We start from the raw sequence: 26,923 nt of genomic DNA, 5'->3' as shown, positions 1-26,923 counted from the left end.
TGACATCATACAACAAAACTCATCTATTCAGACCTAGCATATGTAGAAAATTCAGTTATCCAAACTTTTGTTCTTGTTTGTAGATTCCCTGATTGATGTACTCTAGTTCTGTTCATTGGTGCTTTGTATTTATAAAAATGTGGAGAAAGTAAATTTGTGTGGTCTTTCAAAGAGGTGACTCAATCAGTGGTATTTTTTGACTTCTTATGTACAGTGAACTATAATAGGCTTTTGGAAGACTACAGTACATCAGAGTTGGTAGACAAAGTGCTACTATTTTACTATTCTATTTATTTTGTTAATTCAATCATATTTACTGAGCGCTTACTGTGTGCAGAGCACTGTACTAAGCGCTTGGGAAGTCCAAGTTGGCAACATATAGAGACGGTCCCTACCCAACAGCGGGCTCACAGTCTAGAAGATGGGAGACATGTCTACAAACTCTGTTACAGTGTTCTCTCCCAAGTGCTTAGTACGGTGCTCTTCATACAGTAAGCACTCAGTAAATACCAATGATTGATCGTCATCAATAAATACTGTTAACGATGATGATGACGATGACCATTGAGCTCTCTCCCTCTAGACTAAGGTCCCTGTGGGCAGGGACCGTGTCTACCAACTCTGTGTATTATACTCTCCCGAGTGCTTAGTATATTGCTCTGCACACAGTAAGTGCTCAATAAATAATAATAATAATGATGGCATTTCTTAAGCGCTTACTATGTGCCCAGCACTGTTCTAAGAGCTGGGGGAGATACAAGGTAATCAGGTTGTCCCACATGGGGCTCACAGTCTTAATCCCCATTTTACAGATGAGGTAACTGAGGCACAGAGAAGTTAGGTGCCTTGCCAAAGTCACACAGTTGACAAGTAACGGAGCCGGGGTTAGAACCCACAATAAACGCAACTGATCAACCGATTTGGTGGAATTTTAGAGAAGTAGCCTGGCCGAGTGGAAACAGCACAGGACCGGGCATCAGCGTGGCTCAGTGGAAAGAGCCCGGGCTTTGGAGTCAGAGGTCATGGGTTCAAATCCCGGCTCCGGCAACAGCCAGCTGTGTGACTTTGGGCAAGACATTTAACTTCTCTGTGCCTCAGTTACCTCATCTGTCAAATGGGGATTAAGATTGTGAGCCCCACGAGGGACAACCTGATCACCTTGTAACCTCCAGAGCGCTTAGAATAGTGCTTTGCGCCTAGTAAGCGCTTAACAAATACCAGCACTATTATTATTATCAGGAAACCCAGGTCCTAATCCCAGCTCTGCCACTGGCTTGTTGGGTGACCTCAGGGAAGTCACTTAACTCTCCATGCCTCAGTTTCCTCCTCTGCAAAATGGGGATTAAACAGCAGCTCCCCCTCCTCCTGAAACTGTAAGTGCTACTTGGGACAGGGACTGTGTCCAATCTATTTGTATTTTATCTATCCCAGTGCTTAGCGTAACACTTGGCTCATAGGAAGTAAGCACTTAGCAAATACCACGGTCATCATTTTTATTATTACCTTCTGAATGTCGGTTTGGTTTGAAGTCATGTTCCAGAGAGGAAGCTTCCTCCCACGTCCCCCACCAACCCCTGGGGTTGGAATTTGCACTATTCATGCCCTTGTGGTTTGGTAAAAGTAACAATAATTCTGGAATTTGTTAAGCGCTTACTGTGTGTGAGGCGCTGTACTATGTACTGGGGTGGATACAAGCAAATAATAATAATAATAATGGCATTTGTTAAGCGCTTACTATGTGCGAAGCACTGTTCTAAGCGCTGGGGAGGATACAAGATTATCAGGTTGTCCCACGTGGGGCTCACAGTCTTAATCCCCATTTTACAGATGTGCAAAGCACTGTTCTAAGCGCTGGGGAGGATACAAGATTATCAGGTTGTCCCACGTGGGGCTCACAGTCTTAATCCCCATTTTACAGATGTGCAAAGCACTGTTCTAAGCACTGGGGAGGATACAAGATTATCAGGTTGTCCCACGTGGGGCTCACAGTCTTAATCCCCATTTTACAGATGTGCAAAGCACTGTTCTAAGCACTGGGGAGGATACAAGATTATCAGGTTGCCCCACGTGGGGCTCACTGTCTCAATCCCCATTTTACAGATATGCAGAGCACTGTTCTAAGCGCTGGGGAGGATACAAGATTATCAGGTTGTCCCACGTGGGGCTCACAGTCTTAATCCCCATTTTACAGATGAGGTAACTGAGGCACAGAGAATCAATCAATCAATCAATCAATCGTATTTATTGAGCACTTACTTTGTGCAGAGCACTGTACTAAGCTCTTGGGAAGTACAAGTTGGTAACATATAGAGACAGTCCCTACCCAACAGTGGGCTCACAGTCTAAAAGGGGGAGACAGGGAACAAAACCAAACATACTAACAAAATAAAATAAATAGAATAGATATGTACAAGTAAAATAAATAAATAGAGTAATAGTAAAATAAATAAATAAATAAACAAATAGAGTAACAAATAGAGTAATAATAAATAAAATAGAGAATTGAAGTGACTTGCCCAAGGTCACACAGCTGACAAATGGCGGAGCCGGGATTTGAACCCATGACCTCTGACTCCAAAGCCTGGGTTCTTTCTCCTGAGCCACGCTGCTACTCGAGGTAATGAGGATCATCATCATCATCATCATCAATCGTATTTATTGAGCGCTTACTATGTGCAGAGCACTGTACTAAGCGCTTGGGAAGTACAAGTTGGCAACATATAGAGACAGATCATCCCAGAGATGGTTATATATCACACTCTTCCAAGTGCTTAGTACAGTCCTCTGCACACAGTAAGCGCTCAATAAATACCAGTGACTGATTGATTGACTGGGAGGGGCTCAGTCAGTGAGTCAGTCAATCAGTTGTATTTATTGGGCGCTTACTGTCTGCAGAGCACCGTACTGAGCACTGGAGAGGGTACAATGCAACAATAAATGGGCACATTCCCTGCCCACAGTGAGCTTACCCAAAGGCCAGGTTTCCTTTGTGTTACACGGGGCACCTGGGGGGCCAAATGGGCTTTCTTTTTGGTTAAATTCCCTCAGTAAATAGGCCCACAGGGGCCTCCCAGGGTTCTTCTCTAGACTGTGTAGACTCCTTGTGGGCAGGGAACGTATCCATGGAAACAGCGTGGCTTAGAGAAGCAGCGTGACTCCGTGGAAAGAGCCCGGGTTTTGGAGTCAGAGGTCATGGGCTCAAATCCCCACTCCACCAATTGTCAGCTGTGTGACTTTGGGCAAGTCACTTCACTTCTCTGGGCCTCAGTTACCTCATCTGTAAAATGGGGATTAAGTCTGTGAGCCCTCCATGGGACAACCTGATCACCTTGTAACTGCACCAGTGCTTAGAACAGTGCTTTGCACATAGTAAGCGCTCAATCAATGCCATTATTATTATTAGTGGCAAGAGCATGGGCTTTGGAGTCAGAGGTCATGGGTTCAAATCCCTGCTCGGTCACTTAGCTGTGTGACCTTGGGCAAGTCACTTAACTTCTCTGTGCCTCAGTTACCTCATCTGGAAAATGGGTATTAAAACTGTCTCCCCCGTTTAGACTGTGAGCCCACTGTTGGGTAAGGACTGTCTCTATATGTTGCCAACTTGTACTTCCCAAGTACTTAGTACAGTGCTCTGCACACAATAAGCACTCAATAAATATGATTGATTGATTGATTGACTGATTGATTGACTGTGAGCCCCATGTGGGACAACCTGATCACCTTGAAACCTCCCCTCTGTGCCTCAGTTACCTCATCTGTAAAATGGGTATTAAGACTGTGAGCCCCATGTGGGACAACCTGATCACCTTGAAACCTCCCCTCTGTGCCTCAGTTACCTCAACTGTAAAATGGGTATTAAGACTGTGAGCCCCATGTGGGACAACCTGATCACCTTGTAACCTCCCCAGTGCTTAGAAAAGTGCTTTGCACATAGTAAGCGCTTAATAAATGCCATCATTCATTCATTCATTCATTTATTCAATCGTATTTATTGAGCACTTACCGTGTGCAAAGCACTGTACTAAGTGCTTGGGAAGTACAAGTTGGCAACATATAGAGACGGTCCCTACCCAACAGTGGGCTCACAGTCTAGAAGGGGGAGACAGACAACAAAACAAAACACATTAACAAAATAAAATAACTAGAATAAATATGTACAAATAAAATAAATAAATAAGTAAATAGAGTAATAAATATGTACAAACATATATACATATATACAGGTGCTGTGGGGAGGAGAAGGAGGTAAGGCGGGGGGGATGGGGAGGGGGAAGCGAGGGAGAGGAAGGAGGGGGCTCAGTCTGGGAAGGCCTCCTATTATTATTATTATTATTATTACTATTATCATTATTATTATTATTATTATTAGTGGCAAGGGCACAGGCTTGGGAGTCAGGGGACGTTGGCCCCCAGTCCTGGCTCTGCCACTTGTCTGCTGTGTGACCTTGGGCAAGCTGCTTAACTTCTCTGTGCCTCAGTTACCTCATATGCAAAATGGGGATTAAGAGCGTGAGTCCCACGTGGGACAACCTGATTACCCCAGCTCTTAGAACAGTGCTTGACACATAGTAAGCACTTAACATATCATAATAACAATAATAATAATGTTGCTATTATTATTATTACTCTCCCAAGAGCTTAGTACAGTGCTTCACGCACAGTAAGCACTCATTGATGATGATTCCAAGTGCAATTCCTCCCAGCCCTTCAAACGGGGCTCAGGTAACATTCTCCTGTTGATGATTCTGTTCCTGAACAGATAAATCTGCATTTCATTCATTCATTCATTCAATCGTATTTATTGAGCACTTACTGTGTGCAGAGCACTGTACTAAGCGCTTGGGAAGTACAAGTTGGCAACATATAGAGACGGTCCCTACCCAACAGTGGGCTCACCGTCTCGAAGAGTGGGCTCTGCATGCGTTCTTTTGCTGGCTGAGGTGCCTTATCTCATCTTTCAACCCTATCCAGGAAAAATGCCCAGTCGATCAGTCAATCAATAGTATAAACTGAGCACTTACGGGTGTGCAGAACAATCAATCAATCGTATTTTTTTATCAATCAAACATATTAATTGAGCGCTTACTGTGTGCGGAGCACTGTACTAAGTGCTTGGGAAGTACAAGTTGGCAACATACAGAGACAGTCCCTACCGAACAGTGGGCTCACAGTCTAAAATAACACTGTACTAAGTGCTTGGGAAAGTACAACATAATAGAATCGGTGAACACCACTCCTACCTACAAGGAGCTTATAGTCTGCAAGGAGAGACCAATATTAAGAGGAGAAGCAGCATGGCCTAGTGGAAAGAGTACAGGCTTGGGAGTCAATCAATCAATCGTATTTATTGAGCATTTACTGTGTGCAGAGCACTGTACCTTAGTACAGCGCTTGGGAAGTACAAGTTGGCAACACATAGAGACAGTCCCTACCCAACAGTGGGCTCACAGTCTAGAAAGGGGAGACAGAGAACAAAACCAAACATACTAACAAAATAAAATAAATAGAATAGATATGTACAAGTAAAATAAATAGAGTAATAAATATGTACAAACATTTATACAGGTGCTGTGGGGAAGGGAAGGAGGTAAGATGGGGGGGATGGAGAGGGGGACGAGGGGGAGAGGAAGGAAGGGGCTCAGTCTGGGAAAGCCCCCTGGAGGAGGTGAGTTCTCAATAGGTCCTTGAAGGGAGGAAGAGAGCTAGCTTGGCGAATGGGCAGAGGGAGGCCATTCCAGGCCCAGGGGAGGACGTGCGCCGGAGGTCGATGGCGGGACAGGCGAGAACGAGGTACGGTGAGGAGATTAGCGGCAGAGGAGCGGAGGGTGCGGGCTGGGCTGGAGAAGGAGAGAAGGGAGGTGAGGTAGGAGGGGGCGAGGGGATGGACAGCCTTGAAGCCCAGGGTGAGGAGTTTCTGCCTGATGCGCAGATTGATTGGTAGCCACTGGAGATTTTTGAGGGGAGTAACATGCCCAGAGCGTTTCTGGACAAAGACAATCCGAGCAGCAGCGTGAAGTATGGATTGAAGTGGGGAGAGACACGAGGATGGAAGATCGGAGAGAAGGCTGATGCAGTAGTCCAGATGGGATAGAATGAGAGCTTGAACGAGGAGGGTAGCAGTATGGATGGAGAGGAAAGGGCGGATCTTGGCAATGTTGAGGAGCGGAGACCAGCAGGTTTTGGTGACGGCTTGGATGTGAGGGGTGAACAAGAGAGCGGAGTCGAGGATGACACCAAGGTTGCGGGCTTGTGAGATGGGAAGGATGGTAGTGTTGTCAACAGAGATGGGAAAGTCAGGGAGAGGGCAGGGTTTGGGAGGGAAGACAAGAAGTTCAGTCTTGGACAGACTGAAGTCTGTCCAAGTGGAGTCAGAGGTCACGGGTTCTAATCCTGACTCCACCACTTATCAGCTATGTGACTTTGGGCCAGTCACTTAACTTCTCCGTGCCTCAGTTACCTCATCTGTAAAATGGGGATTAAGTCTGTGAGCCCCACGTGGGACAAGCTGATTACCTTATAACTACCCTAGTGGCACATAGTAAGTGCTTAACAAATATTATTATTATTAATAGAAGTTAAAAAAAGGGGAACTAGTAGAGTGAGAGGATCTATACTTAACTGATTACACGGGCTAGAGAAAAAAATGCAACATGTCTTAGATCCTGACTTACCTAGGTATGCTGGTCAAATAGGTAACAACATTCAGGAAATCCTCATCTGGGATGTCACCAAACCCGGCAAATTCTGGAAAGGTTATGATTGGGGCTCCATCTTTCCCACGGCCTCCTGCAACAAGAATAGACATACAATATTAAGATAGTTTTGGCATTAACCACCACAAGATTATCTTCACTTGGCTTCATTGTGGTATTTGTTAAGCACTTACTATGTGCCAGGCACTGTTCTACAGTGCTGGGGTAGATGAAAGATGATCAGATTGGACACAGTCCCTGTCCCACATGAGGCTCACACTCTTAGTCATTCATTCATTCATTCAATCGTATTTATTGAGCGCTTACTGTGTGCAGGGCACTGTACTAAGCGCTTGGGAAGTACAAATCGGCAACATTTAGAGATGGTCCCTACCCAACAACGGGCTCACAGTCTAGAAGAGTCTGATGTAGAGACGCACAGGAATCCAGGAACGTGTCTACCAACTCTGTTGCACTGTACTCTCCCAAATGCTTAGTACAGTGCTCTGCACACAGTAAACACTCAATAAATACCATTGATGATGATGAGACGAGGGCTGAGTGATGTGTCACGTCCATCCACCGATGTCTAGGATAAGAGGTCGGAGGACCTGAAGGAGGTTAATGAAACAGTCTAGCAGTGGCAAGACCAGAGTATTAATCCAGGGTCGTAGCAGTTTAGGGGGAAAGGAAGAGGAAGATCCCCCAGAGATGTTGTGCAAAAAGAACCGGCAGGATCCAACAGGAGGCTGGACAACAGTTAAGAGTCACAGCTGACACCAAGATAGTCCCTATTTTACAGATGAGGGAACTGAGGCATAGGGAAATGAAGTAACTTGCCCAAGGTCACAGAGCAGACGATTGGCCGAGGCAGAATTAGAACCCAGATCCTTCTGACTCCCAAGCCTGTGCTCTATCCACTAGGCAACACTGTGACCTTCCTTGATAATAATAATAATGATGGCATTCATTACAGAGAAGCAGCGTGGCTCAGTGGAAAGAGGCCGGGCTTTGGAGTCAGAGGTCACGGGTTCAAATCCCGGCTCCGCCAACTGTCAGCTGTGTGACTTTGGGCAAGTCACTTCACTTCTCTGCGCCTCAGTTCCCTCATCTGTAAAATGGGGGTTAAGACTGTGAGGCCCCCATGGGACAACCTGATCACCTTGTAACCTCCCTGGTGCTTAGAACAGTGCTTTGCACATAGTAAGCGCTTAATAAATGCCATTATTATTATTATTACACGCTTACTAAGTGTCAAGCACTGTTCTAAGAGCTGGGTTAGAAACAAGCAAATCAGATTGAACATGGACATGGGGCTCAGAGTCTTAATCCCCATTTTACAGATAAGGTAACTTGAGGCATAAAGAAGTGAAGTACACTTCTGGGAGCCAGGAGATTTTGAGTTTAATCCTGGCTCCACCACTTGCCTGCTAGTGACCTTGGGCAAGTCATTTAACTTCTCTGGACCTCAGTTTCCTCAGGTGTAAAATAGGTCTTGAAAGCCTGTTTTCCCTTTGATGGTGAGCCCCAGTTGGGATGGGGATTTTGTCTGACCAGAGTGTATTGAATCTACCACAGCACAGTGCTTGTCATATACTAAAAACTGAACCAATACCACTATTACTATTAGTAGTCATTAAAATGAGCAGCATCTCTGGTTGGAAAATAGACCCAAGTTCTGTTCCATTGACAAGGACTTTATTTTTTTTTTACTTGTACATATTTACTATTCTATTTATTTTATTTTGTTAATATATTTTGTTTTGTTGTCTGTCTCTCCCTTCTAGTCTGTGAGCCTGTTGTTGGGTAGGGACTGTCTCTATATGTTGCCAACTTGTTCTTCCCAAACGCTTAGTCCAGTGCTCTGCACACAGTAAGCGCTCAATAAATACGATTGAATGAAAGAACTGTGCCCCTAGCCATGTCTTATTTCCCCAAATGTCAATATGAATTGAAGTTTCTGTAATCTGACTTCTTCCCTTTATTCATCCCCCCTTCCAGCCCCACAGCACTTATGTATATGTCTGTCTCCCCTCCCTAGACTGTGAGCTAACCGTGGGCAGAGAATGCGTCTGTTTTATTGTATTCTCCCAAGCGCTTACTACAGTGCTTTGCCCACAGTAAGTGCTCAACAAAAACAATTGAACAAATGAATGAACTTAGTACAGTGCTCTAGAAGCAGCGTGGCTCAGTGGAAAGAGCGTGGGCTTTGGAGTCAGAGGTCATGGGTTCAAATCCCGGCTCCACCAATTGTCAGCTGTGTGACTTTGGGCAAGTCACTTAATAAATCAATCGTATTTAATGAGCGCTTACTGTGTGCAGAGCACTGTACTAAGCGCTTGGGAAGTACAAATTGGCAACATATACAGTCCCTCCCCAACAGTGGGCTCAGAGTCTAAAAGGGGGAGACAGAGAACAAAACCAAACATACGAACGAAATAAAATAAATAGAATAGATATGTACAAGTAAAATAAATAAATAAATAAATAGAGTAATAAATATGTACAAATATATATTAACTTCTCTGTGCCTCAGTTACCTCATCTGTAAAATGGGGATTGAGACTGTGAGCCCCCCGTGGGACAACTTGATCACCTTGTAACCTTCCCAGGGCTTAGGACAGTGCTTTGCACATAGTAAGCGCTTAATAAATGCCATTATTATTATTATTATTATTATTATTACGTTCGATTGACTGTTAGTGTCCGGGATCTGTTGGCGATCTATATTCATAAAATCCAGCCCAGGAAATGGTACACTATCTTTGGAGCCTTGGCAGCAGTCAGAGCTACTCCAACCATACAATCAGGCCTGGTTCTAGGATGGGCCAGGGCCTGAGGCCCAGAGTGGGCTAGCTCAGGAGACGCTCCTCTGCCGCTAACCTCCTCACTGTACCTCGTTCTCGCCTGTCCTGCCATCTACCCCCAGCCCACGTCCTCCCCCTGGCCTGGAATGCCCTCCCTCTGCCCATCCACCAAGCTAGCTCTCTTCCTCCCTTCAAGGCCCTACTGAGAGCTCACCTCCTCCAGGAGGCCTTCCCAGACTGAGCCCCCTCCTTCCTCTCCCCCTCCACCCCCTCCCCATTCCCCCGCCTTACCTCCTTCCCCTCCCCACAGCACCTGTATATATATATATATATATATATATATATATATATATATATATATATATATACAGAGACAGAGACAGAGATCCGCCAAGCTAGCTCTCTTCCTCCCTTCAAAGCCTTACTGAGAGCTCACCTCCTCCAGGAGGCCTTCCCAGACTGAGCCCCCTCCTTCCTCTCCCCCTCCTTCCCCTCCCCACAGCACCTGTATATATGTTGGTACATATTTATTACTCTATTCGTTTTACTTGTACATATTTACTATTCTATTTATTTTATTTTGTTAATATGTTTTGTTTTGTTGTCTGTCTCCCCCTTCTAGACTGTGAGCCCCCTGTTGGGTAGGGACCGTCCCTATATGTTGCCAACTTGTACTTCCCAAGCGCTTAGTACAGTGTTCTGCACACAGTAAATGCTCAATAAATACGATTGAATGAATGAATAAATGCGACTGATTGACTGACCAAACAGGCCCAGAAAATATTGAGCTCTGGGAAGGGTTTGAAGCACCGGCATCTAGGAGGCCTCCTGCAGCTGCTTGTTTCCCTGCCCTGTGGCTGCTCCACTCTGGCTCTACCCTGGATATGTTTCTTAAGGTTGAAGGGGAAAAACTGCCAGGGAGCAGGAGGTGGAGGGAGACTGAGAAAGGGGGACTCACCAGGGCCAACCCTGCCCCATTCCAGGGCCCTGCTTCATGAGCATCCCAGGGCTCTCTGTCCCATTCCTTCCTGTTCCCTTTCCGCTTCCCTCAACCTCCTAGTGGATATAGCACACTCCTGGGACTCAGAAGGACATGGCTTCTAATCCCAACTCCTGCACTGGTCTGCTCTGTGACCTTGGTCGAATCACTTTACCTCTCTGTGCCTCAGTTACCTCATCTGTAAAATGAGGATTAGGCCTGTGAGCCCCATCATCATCATCATCAATCGTATTTATTGAGCGCTTACTGTGTGCAGAGCACTGTACTAAGCGCTTGGGAAGTACAAGTTGGCAACATATAGAGACAGTCCCTACCCAGAAGTGGGCTCACAGTCTAAAAGGGGGAGACAGAGAACAAAACCAAACATACTAACAAAATAAAATAGAATAGATAAGTACAGGTAAAATAAATAAATAAATACGGGGACTGTGTCCAACCTGATAATCTTGAATCTACCTCAGTGCTTTGAACAGTGCCTGGCACAAAGTAAGCACTTAACAAATACCATTAAAAAATTCATCTACCTATTATTACTGTTGTCATTATTAATGATAATAGTATTTGTCAAGTGCTTATGTGCCAAACTCTGTACTAAACGCTGGGGTAGATACGAGATAAAGAGGAGGGACACAGTCCATGTCCCACGTGGGGTTCAGTCTATTACAGTGTTGACTTCCAAGGACTCCCAAGAGCTTGACCAATTTGTGGGAAACGGCATCTGAGGTCAAAAAGACTTACTGTTTTATCTTCTCAGATAAATGGTGAGCTCTGTGAGATGTTCATGATCATGAAATGAGCACAAACATGTTGACACCATGTAGCAAACTGAAAATTGACTCTTTCAGCTGTGGCACACAGTAGTCTGCTTTTCTGCACCTTGTGGGCATATCAGATCAATTGGCTTGTCTAAAAAAAATTCAGGTCTAAATAACTCCAGGTGAACAGTCCCTAACCTCCCATAACTGTTTCCCTCATCTCTCCCCTGCTCCCTCTCTGCCTGTTCCTTTCATTTCTTATTTTCTCTTTGTAGAGAAAGAGGAAACTTACCACAGAGACTATTAACAAGACGGTCTTCAAGAAAGGCTTAGTTGCTATAATTTAATTAGTTCATTAGATTAAGATGTGACTGCCAACTCTGTTGTACTGAGCTCGCCCAAGCACTTAGTTCAGTGCTCTGCACAGAGTAGGCATCAATAAACACCCTTGATGATAATGACGATGATACCGTTTCTTACCTTCCCAAATTACATCCCTGTGATTAGGACCCAGGCTATCTCTTCTCCCATAAACTATGTAAAGTTGTAATAAAGGTACTTGGACGGTGACCTTTTTTTTAATGTTTCTTACTCCATTTGTTTTACCCCAGCTAGAAAAGGCAGAAGTGTAAAATGAATAATGCTGAATTTGGATAGAGTCACTCGCATTGTTCCGCTAATTAGGACTCCACTGATGACGAGTTATTTAGTGCCGTCTTGTGGGATAGTATGGGAATGTAACCAACAAGAAAGAAAAACGGAATTCAAAGAGAAGAAAAGCAAAATTGAGCCATTTGGGCAATACAGAAGAATATAGAATATAGTATACAGAAGATTATAGAGAAGCAGCATGGCCTAGTGGAAAGAGCCCAGGCTTGGGAGTCAGAGGTCATGGGTTCTAATCCCAGCTCTGCGGCTTGTCAGCTGTGTGACTTTGGGCAAGTCACTTCACTTCTCTGGGCCTCAGTTACCTCATCTGTAAAATGGGAATTAAGACTGTGAGCCCCGTATGGGACAAACTGAACACCCTGTAACCCCTCCCAGTGCTTAGAACAGTGCTTCGCACATTGTAAGCACTTAACAAATACCATCATTATTATACAGATTGTGGGGGGTGTTTGTTTTGGGGGGTTCTTTTAAAGGCCATTTTTTAAAAAATGGTTTAAGAGTTTAAAGACTACTGATATTCTTCATTCCTTCCTGAATTTTAAAACCCCAATCAATTAAAGGTATTTATGGAGTGTTTGCTGCTTGCAGTGCACTTTTGCTAAGCATTTAGGAAGAAATAATGGAGTAGGTAGACATGATTCCTACCCTCAAGGACTTTATAATCTAGAATAATGACTGTAGTAGTTTGTTAAGTATTTACTATGGGCTAAGCAGTTGCTAAGCACTGGGGTAGATGTAATACAATCAGATCAGACCGAGCCTCAGTTTCACTCAGGGCTCACAGTCTAATGAGGAGGAAGAAGGGTATTTAGAATACATTTTATGGATGAGGAAGAAGAAACAGAGGAGTCATTTGACATGCCCCAGGTCACACAGCGCACAAAGAGCAGAGGCAGAATCAGAACCCAGTTCTCCTGACACCCAATCCCGTGCTCTTTCCACTAGGCTATATGTGTTGCATTCTCCGGCCTTGTGTTTATTGTGTGAATGGAAGCAATCTCACATCCCCCTCTCATTTTGTGGGTGGTACCTAATATAAAACTTGTTCATTTACAGTGAAAGACAAGGGGAAGGTAAGAGACAAAGCGGGTTTTCAAATCTAGGAAATTTTCCAGGGTGGAAATTCCCCCTTTGACATGAGGGTGACCCTGAATAGTCCCCACTGGTGTTCTTTGCAGGTTGCATGGCTGCAATGGGGAGAGAAACCTTTTTGTTTAATGTTATTTTTTTAGAACTTACTATGTACCGGGAACTGTACTAAGCACTGGGGTAGATAGATACAAGATCATCAGGTTGGACACAGCACATGACCCACATTCATTCATTCATTCAATCGTATTTATTGAGCGCTTACTGTGTGCAGAGCACTGTACTAAGCGCTTGGGAAGTACAAGTTGGCAACATATGGAGACGGTCCCTACCCAACAGTGGGCTTACAGTCTAGAAGGGGGAGACACAGTCTAGAAGGGGGACTTACAGTCTTAATTCCCATTTTACAGATGCGGTAACTGAGGCCCAGAGAAGTGAAATGACTTGACCAAGGTCACGCAGCAGATAAATGGCAGAGCCGGGATTAGAACCCATGTCCTTCTGAATCCAGGCCTGAGCTCTATCGACTAGGCCACAAGAAAACTGGGGATTTTCTGAATAGGAGAGGAAGCTGCAAAATTGTCCTGGGAGCAAGCGGGACTTTAATGTTCTCCTTTAAAAATGGAGGTGTGGCCTTCTCTAAATTATCTAAATTATTGAGAAGCAGCGTGGCTCGGTGGAAAGAGCCCGGGCTTGAGAGTCAGAGGATGTGGGGTCTAATCCCAGCTCCACCACTTGTCAGCTGTGTGACCTTGGGTGAAACACTTAACTTCTCCATGCCTCAGTTACCTCATCTGTAAAATGGGGATGAAGACTGTGAGCCCCATGTGGGACAACCTGATTACCTTGTATCTCCCCAGCGCTTAGAACAGTGCTTGGCACATAAGAAGCACTTAACAACTGCCATTATTATTATTATTATTGTTATCTCTAGAAAAGAGGAGAGAGAGAGACCATTTTTGAATCTTCAGGGACTTTCCTTATGTGTATCTGTGTTAACTGCACAAGGCCATGGGAAAGGCACCGCCTCAAATACAACAGGAATGGCATAGAACACAAATTGGGAGAAAATGCCAGAAGTTCACGGGTATTTGAATTCAATTGGAAACTCCTCGAAGATAGGGATCGTGTATGCTCCCAAGCATCTAGGACAGTGCATTCAGTAGAAGCTCTATAAATGCTGATAATCCTGACAATGATTATTAAACTGGGGCCCAGAGAAGTTGGGTGACCTGACCAAGGTCACACAGCTGACAAGTGGCGGAGCCAGGATTAGAACCCACAAACTCCCAAGCCCAGGCTCTTTTCATTCATTCATTCAATCGTATTTATTGAGCGCTTACTGGGTGCAGAGCACTGTACTAAGCGCTTGGGAAGTACAAGTTGGCAACATAAGTACAAGTGGCTCTTTCCACTGAGCCACGCTGCCTCTCTCTAATAGTATGTTTCTCTAACACTCCTCTGAGACTCAGGGAACACCAACACCTCGTGGCTTATATCCAACTGTCATTCCTAACAAGTACCACTCCTGCCTGTTTACATGTACCTGTTTTGATATGTTGTCTGTCTCCTGCTTGTGGACTGTGAGCCCTTTGTTGGGTAGGGATTGCCTCCATTTGCTGCTGAATTGTATTTTCCAAGTGCTTAGTCCAGTGCTCTGCACACAGTAAGTGCTCAATAAATACAATTGAATGAATGAATGAATGAGTTGGCACCAACCAGGATGCCAGTCTGCAAAGTACCTCCAGCCTACCGCCACCACGGTTCAAGGATGCCTCATAGAACATGAACTAGAACAGAATTAGGGCTTATGGGATCAGCTTCCAAAATCCACTCTAGGACGACTGTGATGGCCCAGTCTGGGTTTGGAGTGACAGCCAACTCTTGCGAGAGCTCTCCCCTAACGTCCCATCATGAAGTGAGCCATCATCATCATCATCAATCGTATTTATTGAGCGCTTACTATGTGCAGAGCACTGTACTAAGCTTGGGAAGTACAAATTGGCAACATAATTTGCCAATTATGGAGCCAGAAACCTTACAGGACACTACCATTAACTCATTTAGTTCTGGATCCCCACCCCACAACCTGGGAACTATTGCACGTTTGTTTGTTGTTGCTGTTTTATAATATTTGTTCAGTGCTCACTCTGTGCCACATACTGTTCTTATAAGTCCTGGGATAGGTAATTAGGTCAGGCGCAGTCCCTGTCCAAAATGGGGCTCACAGACTAAGTAGGAAGAAGAAAGCTTTTGAATCCCTGCTTTACAGTTGACAAAATTGAGACACAGATAATTTTTGTGACTTGTCCAAGTTGGCTTGGGCCAGCATTTTCACAGTCTTCCCAGGCAGCACCTGTAATGATGAGTTGGTCTGGCTTAGAACAGGTAGAACAGTACAGTATGTGAGTGATGGTCCCATCTCTCCGACTCTGTGGAGCATTTTTCTTTTTCCAAAGCACTTGGAGATCATCATCATCATCATCATCAATCGTATTTATTGAGTGCTTACTGTGTGCAGAGCGCTGTACTAAGCGCTTGGGATGTACAAGTTGGCAACATATAGAGACGGTCCCTACCCAACAGTGGGCTCACAGTCTAAAAGGGGGAGACAGAGAACAAAACCAAACATACTAACAAAATAAAATAAATAGAATAGATATGTACAAGTAAAATAAAGAAATAAATAGAGTAACAAATATGTACAAACATATATACATATATACAGGTGCAGTGGGGAAGGGAAGGAGGTAATATGGGATCTCATTTGGTCCCTCATTTGCTGTGTGCAGAGCCCTGTACTAACTAGGGAGAGTATGCTATAACAATAGAACAGACACATTCCCCAGCCCACAGTGAGCTTACAGTCTAGATAGGGAGACAGGCACTAATATAAAATAATTAATTATGGACATATTATGGATATAATTATAATAATGGCATATATTAAGCGCTTACTACATGCAAAGCACTGTTCTAAGTGCTGAGGAGGTTATAAGGTGATCAGTTTGTCCCATGGAGGGGCTCACAGTCTTAATCTCCCCCTTCTAGACTGTGAGCCCACTGTTGGGTAGGGACTGTCTCTATATGTTGCCAACTTGTATTTCCCAAGCGCTTAGTACAGTGCTCTGCACACAGTAAGCGCTCAATGAATACGACTGATTGATTGATTGATTAATCCCCATTTTACAGATGAGGTAATTGAGGCCCAGAGAAGAAGTTGAGGTCATGGGTTCAAATCCCGGCTCCACCACTTGTCAGCTGTGTGACTTTGGGCAGGTCATTTAACTTCTCTGGGCCTCAGTTACCTCATCTGTAAAATGGGGATAAAGACTGTGAGCCCCACGTGGGACAACCTGATCACCTTGTAACCTCCCCAGCGCTTAGAACAGTGCTTTGCACATAGTAAGCACTTAATAAATGCCATTATTATTATTATTATTATTATTATTAAGTGACTTGCCCAAAGTCACACAGCTGACAATTGGCGGAGCCGGGGTTTGAACCCATGACCTCTGACTCATTCATTCATTCATTCAACCGTATTTATTGAGCGCTTACTGTGTGCAGAGCACTGTACCTAGCGCTTGGGAAGTACAAGTTGGCAACGTATAGAGACGGTCCCTACCCAACAGCGGGTTCACACTCCAAAGCCCGTGCTCTTTCCACTGAGCCACGCTCCTTCTCTGTACGGAAGTGCTGTGGGGCTGGCAGGTGGGGAGGGAATGAATAAAGGGAGCGAGTCAGGGTGATGGAGAAGGGAGTGGAAGAAAAGGAAAGGAGGACTTAGTCAGGGAAGGCCTCGTGGAGGAGATGTGCCTTCAATAAGGCTTTGAAGTGGGGGAGAGTAATTATCTATTGGCTATGAAGAGAGAGGCTGTTCCAGGCCAGGGGCAGGATATGAGTGTGAGAGGTCGGCAGTGAGATAGACGAGATTGAGGTACAGTTGGTTGGCATATATGTTTGTACATATTCATTACTCTATTTATTTACTCTATTTTCCTTGTACATATCTATTCTATTCTATTTATTTTATTTTGTTAGTATGTTTGGTTTTGTTCTCTGTCTCCCCCTTTTAGACTGTGAGCCCACTGTTGGGTAGGGACTGTCTCTATGTGTTGCCAATTTGCACTTCCCAAGCGCTTAGTATAGTGCTCTGCACACAGTAAGCACTCAATAAATACGATTGATTGATTAAAGAAGCAAAGTGTGTGGGCTGGGTTATATCAGGAGAGCAGTGAGGTTAGGTAGGAGGGGGCAAGGTGATTGACTTGCTTTAATCCTGATTGCAGGAGTTTCTCTTTGATGTAGAGGTGGATGGGCAACCACTGGAGGTTCTCTGAGGAGTGGGGAAACATGGACTGAATGTTTTTGTAGAAAAAACATTAGAGAAGCAGCGTGGCTCAGTGGAAAGAGCCCGGGCTTTGGAGTCAGAGGTCATGGGTTCAAATCCTGGCTCCACCAATTGTCAGCTGTGTGACTTTGGGCAAGTCACTTCACTTCTCTGGGCCTCAGTTACCTCATCTGTCATCATCATCATCATCAATCGTATTTATTGAATGCTTACTATGTGCAGAGCACTGTACTAAGCTCTTGGGAAGTACAAATTGGCAACATATAGAGACAGTCCCTACCCAACAGTGGGTAGTCAAATGGGGATTAAGACTGTGAGCCCCACGTGGGACAATCTGATCACCTTGTATCCGCCCCCCCCGCACTTAGAACAGTGCTTTGCACATAGTAGGCGCTTAACAAATACCATTATTATTATTATTATTATTATTATTATTATTAAAAATGTTCTGGGCAGCAGAGTGAACCATGGACTGGAGTGGGGAGATACAGGAGGCAGGGACTTCAGCAAGCAGCCTCATGCACTAATCAAGGCAGGCTAGGATAAGTGCTTCTAGTCTTCTAGGCTGTGAGCCCACTGTTGGGTAGGGACTGTCTCTATTTGTTGCCAACTTGTACTTCCCAAGCGCTTAGTACAGTGCTCTGCACACAGTAAGCGCTCAATAAATACGATTGATTGATTGATTGATTGATTGCTTGGAGTTGTCAAAGGAACCAGACTCAAGGAGATTTCCTTCCCCGGAATGGGTGTTCTGGTCTCCGTATGGAGGCATGGGTTCAAATCCCACTTCTGACACATTACATTTTTGAGAAGCAGTGTGGCTCAGTGGAAAGAGCACGGGCATGGGAGTCAGAGGTCATGGGTTCTAATCCCGACTCTGCCACTTGTCAGCTGTGTGACTCTGGGCAAGTCACTTAACTTCTCTGGGCCTCAGTTCCCTCATCTGTAAAATGGGGATTAAGACTGTGAGCCCCACGTGGGACAACCTTGTATACCTTGTAGCCCCACCCCCAGCGCTTAGAACAGTGCTTGGCACATAGTAAGCACTTAAGAAATACCACGATTATTATTATTATTATATATGTGGTAGCAGTTTGAAAGGAGAGGAAAGGACGGATTAGACTCCCTTTGCATGTCGGGAAATTCTATATATTTGTATTGATGTTTGTCTCCCCCCATCTAGACTGTAAGCTCATTGTGAGCAGGAAATGTCACTGTTTATTTTTGTATTGTACTTTCCCAAGCACTTAGTACAGTGCTCTGCACACAGTAAATGCTCAATACATATGATTGAATGAATGAATGGGTGTTGACCCATTCCTCTTATTCATCTTCTAGACTGTGAGCCCGTTGTTGGGTAGGGACCGTCTCTATATGTTGCCAACTTGTACTTCCCAAGCGCTTAGTACAGTGCTCTGCACAGAGTAAGCGCTCAATAAATACTATTGAATGAGTGAATGAATTAAAGTGCAATGCGTCAATCGATGCTTATTCTTAACATTTATTAATTTGATGGGTGTTTACACCTTGGCACCCTCAGGCCTACCATACTAATCAATCAATGGTATTTATTGAGCACTTACTACAATAATAATAATAATTCTGGTATTTGTTAAGTGCTTACTAGGCACTGGGGTGGATATAAGCAAATCGGGGTATGGATGGGGTAAACGAATTCAGTCATTCAATTCAGTCTGATTCCTGTTTCCAGCAATAGCTGAGACTTTGATGTTTCCAAGAGTCGGTAGATTAGTAGTAATAACGACTGTGATATTTGTGATAATGATGACGATGGATAATGACTGTGCCAAGCACTGTACTAAACACTGGGGTAAAAACAAGATCATCTGATTGGACACGGTCTTTATCCCACATGGGGCTCAAAGTCTAAGTAGTCATTCATTCATTCAATCATATTCATTGAGCGCTTACTGTGTGCAGAGCACTGTACTAAGCGCTTGGGAAGTACAAATAGGCAACATATAGAGACGGTCTCTATCCAACAACAGGCTCACAGTCTAGAAGGGGGAGAAGGGAGAACAGATCTTGAATCCCCATCTTACAGATGAGGAACCTGAGGCACTGCAAAGTTATGTGACTTGCCCAAGATCCCACAGCAGGCAAGAGGCAGAGCCAGAATTAGAACCCAGGTCCCTGACTTCCAAGCCCAGGCTTTTCCTGCTAGGCCAAAGCAAAATTAACCAGATCAGCAGTCCAGTAATGTAAAGCTGGGTGTCACAAACCAAACTGAAAATATCCTAAAACCCAGTGGGGGAGTCTATTCAGACCATCAATGGCAGAGGTGAACGTTTTCCTTCACGTGAGGTTCATTTATTAGTTTTCAATCAATCAATCAATCATATTTATTGAGCGCTTACTGTGTGCAGAGCACTGTACTAAGCGCTTGGGAAGTACAAGTTGGCAACATAAGTTTTCAACATTAAGGACCAGAAGAAAATGAAAACCCTACAGTTATTTGATTTTTTTTCCTATTTCAAAATTAATTGTAAAAATGCTAACTTGCACAATACAATCCGACTTCAAGATCACATGATCCAAACTAAAATTAGCTTGGTCCTAGAGACGTAATGGGGCTAAATGATCAATAAACCAATTTTCCAGGCAATCTTACTAGCTCAAATGCTTGGGCTTCCTTTAAGCTTATTTTTTTTTTCCTTCCTCCTAAATTGGACAAGGCTGCTCAGATTTTTATGCAAATTTCTGCAGAAACTAAGACATACAGCTTATTAAATCTTGAGCCACGGATATTTCCTGGGTCACCATCTCAGTGCTGCTCCAGCTCAATGTTCTACAAAAATTGAAGATTAACATTGAGTTTTAAACCCCTCCTGGGCTGTAGATATATATATATATATAGATATCTATCTATATAATATCTATATAGATAGATATCTATCTAGATAGATATCTATATATATATCTATATATATAAGGTACTGGATGCTGGAAAAATTACCGTGCTAATGGCTGCCTGCTGCTTATTCCTGGAAGATTCTCCAATACATGCTGATGCCACAAATCCAGAAAAAAAACTATAAAAATGAAGCAGGCATTAATAAATGACTGAATCAATCAATGGTATTTACTGAGCGTTTACTAAGAGCTTGGCAGGGTACAATACAACAGAATTAGCAGACATGCTTCCTGCCCATAAGGAAATTACACAATATCCTCTCTCGGTCTCTAGAGAAGCAGCGTGGCTCAGTGGAAAGAACACGGACTATGGAGTCAGGGGTCATGGTTTCGAATTCTGGTTCTGCCACTTGTCAGCTGTGTGACTTTGGGCAAGTCACTTAACTCCTCTGGGCCTCAGTTACCTCATCTATAACATGGGGATGAAGACTGTAAGCCCCCTGTGGGACAAACTGATCACCTTGTATACCCCCCAGCGCTTTGAACAGTGCCTTGCACATAGTAAGCGCTTAATAAATGCCATCATTATTATTATTATTATTAAATGTCCCAACCCTCCGGGCCAGAAGTGGGAGCAGAAGACATGAATCCCCATCCTGGGAGAGTGGGACTGCAAGAACTGGTGAAGAAAATCCCTGTCACAGTCCCTTTTAGACTGTGAGCCCACTGTTGGGTAGGGACTGTCTCTATACGTTGCCAACTTGTACTTCCCAAGCGCTTAGTACAGTGCTCTGCACACAGTAAGCGCTTAATAAATACGATTGATTGATTGATTGATTGATTGTCACTAACAGCCAAACTGAACATCTGCCCTCCTTTCCTCTTCTCCCACTCCCTTCTGCGTCACCCTGACTTGCTCCCTTTATTCATCCCCCATCCCAGTCCCACGGCACTTATAATAATAATAATGGCATCTATTAAGCGCTTACTATGTGCAAAGCTCTGTTCTAAGCGCTGGGGTGGTTACAAGGTGATCACGTTGTCCCACAGGGGGCTCACAGTCTTAATCCCCATTTTACAGATGAGGTAACTGAGGCACAGAGAAGTTAAGTGACTTGCCCAGTCACACAACTGACAATTGGCAGAGCTGGGATTTGAACCCATGACCTCTGACTCCAAAGCCCAGGCTTTTTCCGCTGAGCCACGCTGCTTCTCCTAAGATATGTACTTATGTACATATCTGTCATTTATTTATTTCTATTAATTTCTGTCTCCCCCGCTAGACTGTAAGCTCGTTGTGGGCAGGGAGGGTGCCTGTTATATTGCTGTACTGTGCTCTCCCAAGTGCTAGTATAATGATGACGATGATGATGATGGCATTTATTAAGCACTTACTATGTGCAAAGCACTGTTCTAAGTACTGGGGAGGTTATAAGGTGATCAGGTTGTCCCACAGGGGGCTCACAGTCTTAATCATTCATTCATTCATTCAATCGTATTCATTGAGCACTTAGTGTGTGCAGAGCACTGTACTAAGCGCTTGGGAAGTACAAGTTGGCAACATATAGTGATGGTCCCTACCCAACACAGAGCTCACAGTCTAGAAGGGGGAGATAGACAACAAAACAAAACATGTGGACAGGTGTCAAGTCATCAGAATAAACAGAAATAAAATCCCCATTTTACAGATGAGGGAACTGAGGCCCAGAGAAGTTAAGTGACTTGCCCCAGGTCACACAGCTGACAGGTGGTGGAGCCAAGATTTGAACCCGCAACCTCTGACTCCAAAGCCCGGGCTCTTTCCACTGAGCCACGCTGCTCTGCACACAGTAAGCGCTCAGTAAATACAGTTGACTGACTGACTATCATTATCCTCGGGAAGTGTGTCTGTCATACTGATATACTGTACTCTCCCCAGCGCCTAGTACAGTGCTCTGCACACAACAAGGGTTCAATAATAACTGACTCGCCTAGAAGATGCCAGGTTAAAAATAGTCTGGATATGACTGACTCTTTTAGACTGTGAGCCCACTGTTGGGTAGGGTATGTTGCCAATTTGTACTTCCCAAGCGCTTAGTACAGTGCCCTGCACACAGTAAGCGCTCAATAAATACGATTGATGATTATCCTCGGGAAGTATGTCTGTCATACTGATCGACCCCCGGCCCACGTCATCCCCCGGGCCTGGAATGCCCTCCCTCTGCCCATCCGCCAAGCTAGCTCTCTTCCTCCCTTCAAGGTCCTGCTGAGAGCTCACCTCCTCCAGGAGGCCTTCCCACACTGAGCCCCTTCCTTCCTCTCCCCCTCGTCCCCCCTCCAGCCCCTCCATCTTACCTCCTTCCCTTCCCCACTGCACCTGTATATATGTATATATGTTTGTACATATTTATTACTCTATTTATTTTACTTGTACATATCTATTCTATTTATTTTATTTTGTTAGTATGTTTGGTTTTGTTCTCTGGCTCCCCCTTCTAGACTGTGAGCCCACTGTTGGGTAGGGACTGTCTCTATACGTTGCCAACTTGTACTTCCCAAGCGCTTAGTACAGTGCTCTGCACACAGTAAGCACTCAATAAATATGATTGATTGATTGATACTGTACTCTCCCCAGCACCTAGTACAGTGCTCTGCACACAATAAGGATTCAATAATAACTGACTGACTCGCCTAGAAGATGCCAGGTTAAAAATATTCTGAGTATGACTGACTAACATCATCCTCTGGAAGTGTGTCTGTCATATTGTTATACTGTACTCTCCCCAGCGCCTAGTACAGTGCTCTGCACACAATAAGGATTCAATAATAACTGACTGACTCGCCTAGAAGATGCCAGGTTAAAAATATTCTGAGTATGACTGACTAACATCATCCTCTGGAAGTGTGTCTGTCATATTGTTATACTGTACTCTCCCCAGCGCCTAGTACAGTGCTCTGCACACAATAAGGGTTCAATAATAATTGACTGACTCGCCTAGAAGATGCCAGGTTAAAAATAGTTTGAGTATGACTGACTAACATCATCCTCGGGAAGTGTGTCTGTCATATTGTTATACTGTACTCTCCCCAGCACCTGGTACAGTGCTCTGCACACAATAGGGTTCAATAATAACTGACTGACTCGCCTAGAAGATGCCAGGTTAAAAATAGTCTGAGTGTGACTGACTGACATCATCCTCGGGAAGTATGTCTGTCATACTGATACACTGTACTCTCCCCAGCACCTAGTACAGTGCTCTGCACACAAATAAGGTTCAATAATAACTGACTGACTCGCCTAGAAGATGCCAGGTTAAAAATAGTCTGAGTGTGACTGACTGACATCATCCTCGGGAAGTGTGTCTGTCATATGGTTATACTGTAGTCTCCCCAGCGTCTAGTACAGTGCTCTGCACACCATAAGGGTTCAATAATAACTAAATGACTCGCCTAGAAGATGCCACGTTAAAAATAGTCTGAATTAAATCTGGAAATGGGAGAAATGGCTGTGATCAGGCAGCAGGTGGCGCTCTACATACACGCTGTATCCTTCCAGAGCCATGGCATTCATTCATTCATTCATTCATTCATTCATTCATTCATTCATTCATTCACTCACTCACTCATTTATTCATTCAATCGTATTTATTGAGCGCTTACTGTGTGCAGAGCACTGTACTAAGCGCTTGGGAAGTACAAGTTGGCAACATACAGAGACGGTCCCTACCCAACAGCGGGCTCACAATCGCATACATTAATGATGATGGCATTTATTAAGCGCTTACTATGTGCAAAGCACTGTTCTAAGCGCTGGGGAGGTTCCAAGGTGATCAGGTTGTCCCACGTGGGGCTCACAGTCTTCATCCCCATTTTACAGATGAGGGAACTGTGAGGCCCGGAGAAGTGAAGTGACTTGCCCAAAGTAGTGAAGTGACTTGCCCAAAGTCACACAGCTGACAAGTGGTGGAGCCGGGATTTGAACCCATGACCTCTGACTCCAAAACCCGGGCTCTTTCCACTGAGCCACGCTGCTTGTTAGCGTGTATTGTATTGTATTGAGCACTTACTGTGTGCAGAGCACTGTACTAAGCACTTGGATTTATAATAATCATAACAATAATTATTATGGTATTTGTTAAGCCCTTACTGTGTGTCAGACACTGTACTAAGTGCTGGGATAGCTACAATCAAATGGGGTTGGACACAGTCCCTGTCCCACACGGGGCTCACAGTCTCAACCCCCATTTTACAGATGAGGTAACTGAGGCATGGAGAAGTGAAGTGACTTACCCAAGGTCACACAGCGGACAAGTGTTGGAGATAGGATTAGAACCCATGACCTTCTGATTCCCAGGCCCACGCTCTAGCTACTACGCCACCAGGGGTCTGATTTATTGAGCGCCTACTATGTGCAGTGAGCCCACTGTTGGGTAGGGACTGTCTCTATATGTTGCCAATTTGTACTTCCCAAGTGCTTAGTACAGTGCTCTGCACAAAGTAAGCGCTCAATAAATACGATTGATGATGATGATGCAGAGTACTGTAATAATAATAATGGTATTTGTTAAGCACTTACTATCTGCCAATCACAGTTCTAAGCACTGATAATAATGATGGTATTAAGTGCTTACTACGTGCCAAGCACTGTTCTAAGCACTGGGGAGGATACAAGGTCATCAGGTTGTCCCACGTGGGGCTCACAGTCTTCATCCCTGTTTTACAGATGATGTAACTGAGGCCCAGAGAAGTGAAGTGACTTCCCCAAAGTCACCCAGCTGACAAGTGGTGGAGGTGGGATTAGAACCCATGACCTCTGACTCCCAAGCCCGTGCTCTTTCCACTGAGCCACGCTGCTTCAAGCGCTTGGGAGAGTACAATACAATAATAAACAGACACATTCCCTGCCCACAGTGAGCTTATGGTCTAGAGTGAGAGGAGACTGACATCAGTACAAAGAAATTACCATTATTGACATAAGTGCTGTCCCCTTATGCCTTGACTGAGCTGCAGCAAACTCCATTGTCTGATCAATCAGTGGTATTTATTTATTTATTTATTAATGGTATCTGTTAAGCACTTACAATGTGCAAAGCACTATTCTAAGCGCTGGGGAGGTTACAAGGTGATCAGGTTGTCCCACGGGGGGCTCACAGTCTTAATCCCCATTTTACAGATGAGGGAACTAAGGCCCTGAGAAGTGAAGTGACTTGCCCAAAGTCGCCCAGCTGACAGTTGGCGGAGCCGGGATTTGAACCCCCGACCTCTGACTCCAAAGCCCGGGCTCTTTGCACTGAGCCACGCTGCTTGTGCACTACTATGTGCAGAGCAGTATTCTAAGCCCTTGGGTGAGTACAATAATAATAATAATAATAATAATGGTGGCATTTATTAAGCGCTTACTATGTGCAAAGCACTGTTCTAAGCGCTGGGGAGGTTACAAGGTGATCAAGTTGTCCCAAAGGGGGCTCACAGTCTTAATCCTCATTTTACAGATGAGGTAACTGAGGCACAGAGAAGTTAAGTGACTTGCCCAAAGTCACACTGCTGACAATTGGCAGAGCCGGGATTTGAACCCATGACCTCTGACTCCAAAGCCCGGGCTCTTTCCACTGAGCCACGCTGCTTCAATACATGTAGCAGACATGTTAATGAGCTTACAGTTTAGAGGAGGAGACCAACATCAATATAAATAAATGATTTATAATACATAATTTATTGTTACAATACAAACTTCTAGACTGTGAGCCCACTGTTGGGTAGGGACCGTCTCTATATGTTGCCAACTTGTACTTCCCAAGCGCTTAGTACAGTGCTCTGCACACAGTAAGCGCTCAATAAATACGATTGATTGATTGATTGATTGATATAATTTAGAGATTAGGTACCTCAGTGAGGTGGGGATGCGGGTGAGGCAAATATCAAATGCCTATAGTACAGTGCTCTGCACACAGTAAGCGCTCAATAAATACGATTGATTATAGGATACAGCACTTAGAACAGTGCTTTGCACATAGTAAGCGCTTAACAAATGCCATTATTGTTATTATTATTATTATTACTATTATTATTATTATTATTATTATTATTATTATTTTATTATTACAGATCCAAGCAGTGGGGTCTAGTGGATAGAGTGTGGGCCTCGGAGTCAGAAGGACCTGGGTTCTAATCCCACTCTGCTGTATGACCCTGGGCAAGTCACTTCACTTCTCTGTGCCTCAGCTACCTCATCTATAAAATGGGGACTAAAACCGTGAGCCCCATTTCTGTGTCCAGTCTGATTACTTTGTTCTCTAATCCAGGACCTAGAACAGAGCCTGGCATATAGTAAGTGCTTAACAAATACCATTTTTAAAAAAGCATTAGCACAGGAATTAGTTTAGAATGGGTTCAGCAGTCCCCTTGAAAAGTCCCTCTTTAAGAAAGCTCCTTATTAGCAAGGGTGGCATTTGAGAACTGTTATTTTATCATCATCATCATCATCATCAATCGTATTTATTGAGTGCTTACTATGTGCAGAGCACTGTACTAAGCGCTTGAGAAGTACAAATTGGCAACATATAGAGACAGTCCCTACCCAACAGTGGGCTCACAGTCTAAAAGGGGGAGACAGAGAACAAAACCAAACATACTAACAAAATAAAATAAAATTTTAGTAGGAAAGACGGCGAACTCCACGTGGGGCATGGACTGTGTCCAACCCA

At 44.3% G+C, this 26,923-nt stretch overlaps 1 protein-coding gene across 1 annotated transcript in view; it reads right to left on the bottom strand.

Annotated features, from left to right (window-relative positions):
• Window positions 1-26,923, bottom strand: part of MCF2L2 (MCF.2 cell line derived transforming sequence-like 2) — a 491,086-nt gene that overhangs the window by 373,314 nt on the left and 90,849 nt on the right. The window contains exon 3 of the mRNA XM_038758478.1: window positions 6,672-6,786. Coding sequence (XP_038614406.1) covers window positions 6,672-6,786 — 115 coding nt within the window. The remainder of the gene's footprint in view (window positions 1-6,671; window positions 6,787-26,923) is intronic.

The sequence above is a fragment of the Tachyglossus aculeatus genome, chromosome 1 (genome assembly GCF_015852505.1).
Source record: "Tachyglossus aculeatus isolate mTacAcu1 chromosome 1, mTacAcu1.pri, whole genome shotgun sequence".
NCBI classification, from domain to species: Eukaryota; Metazoa; Chordata; class Mammalia; order Monotremata; family Tachyglossidae; genus Tachyglossus; species Tachyglossus aculeatus.
The sequence above is the reverse complement of the archived record's forward strand: the minus strand, read 5'-3'. Positions and strand labels throughout refer to the sequence as shown.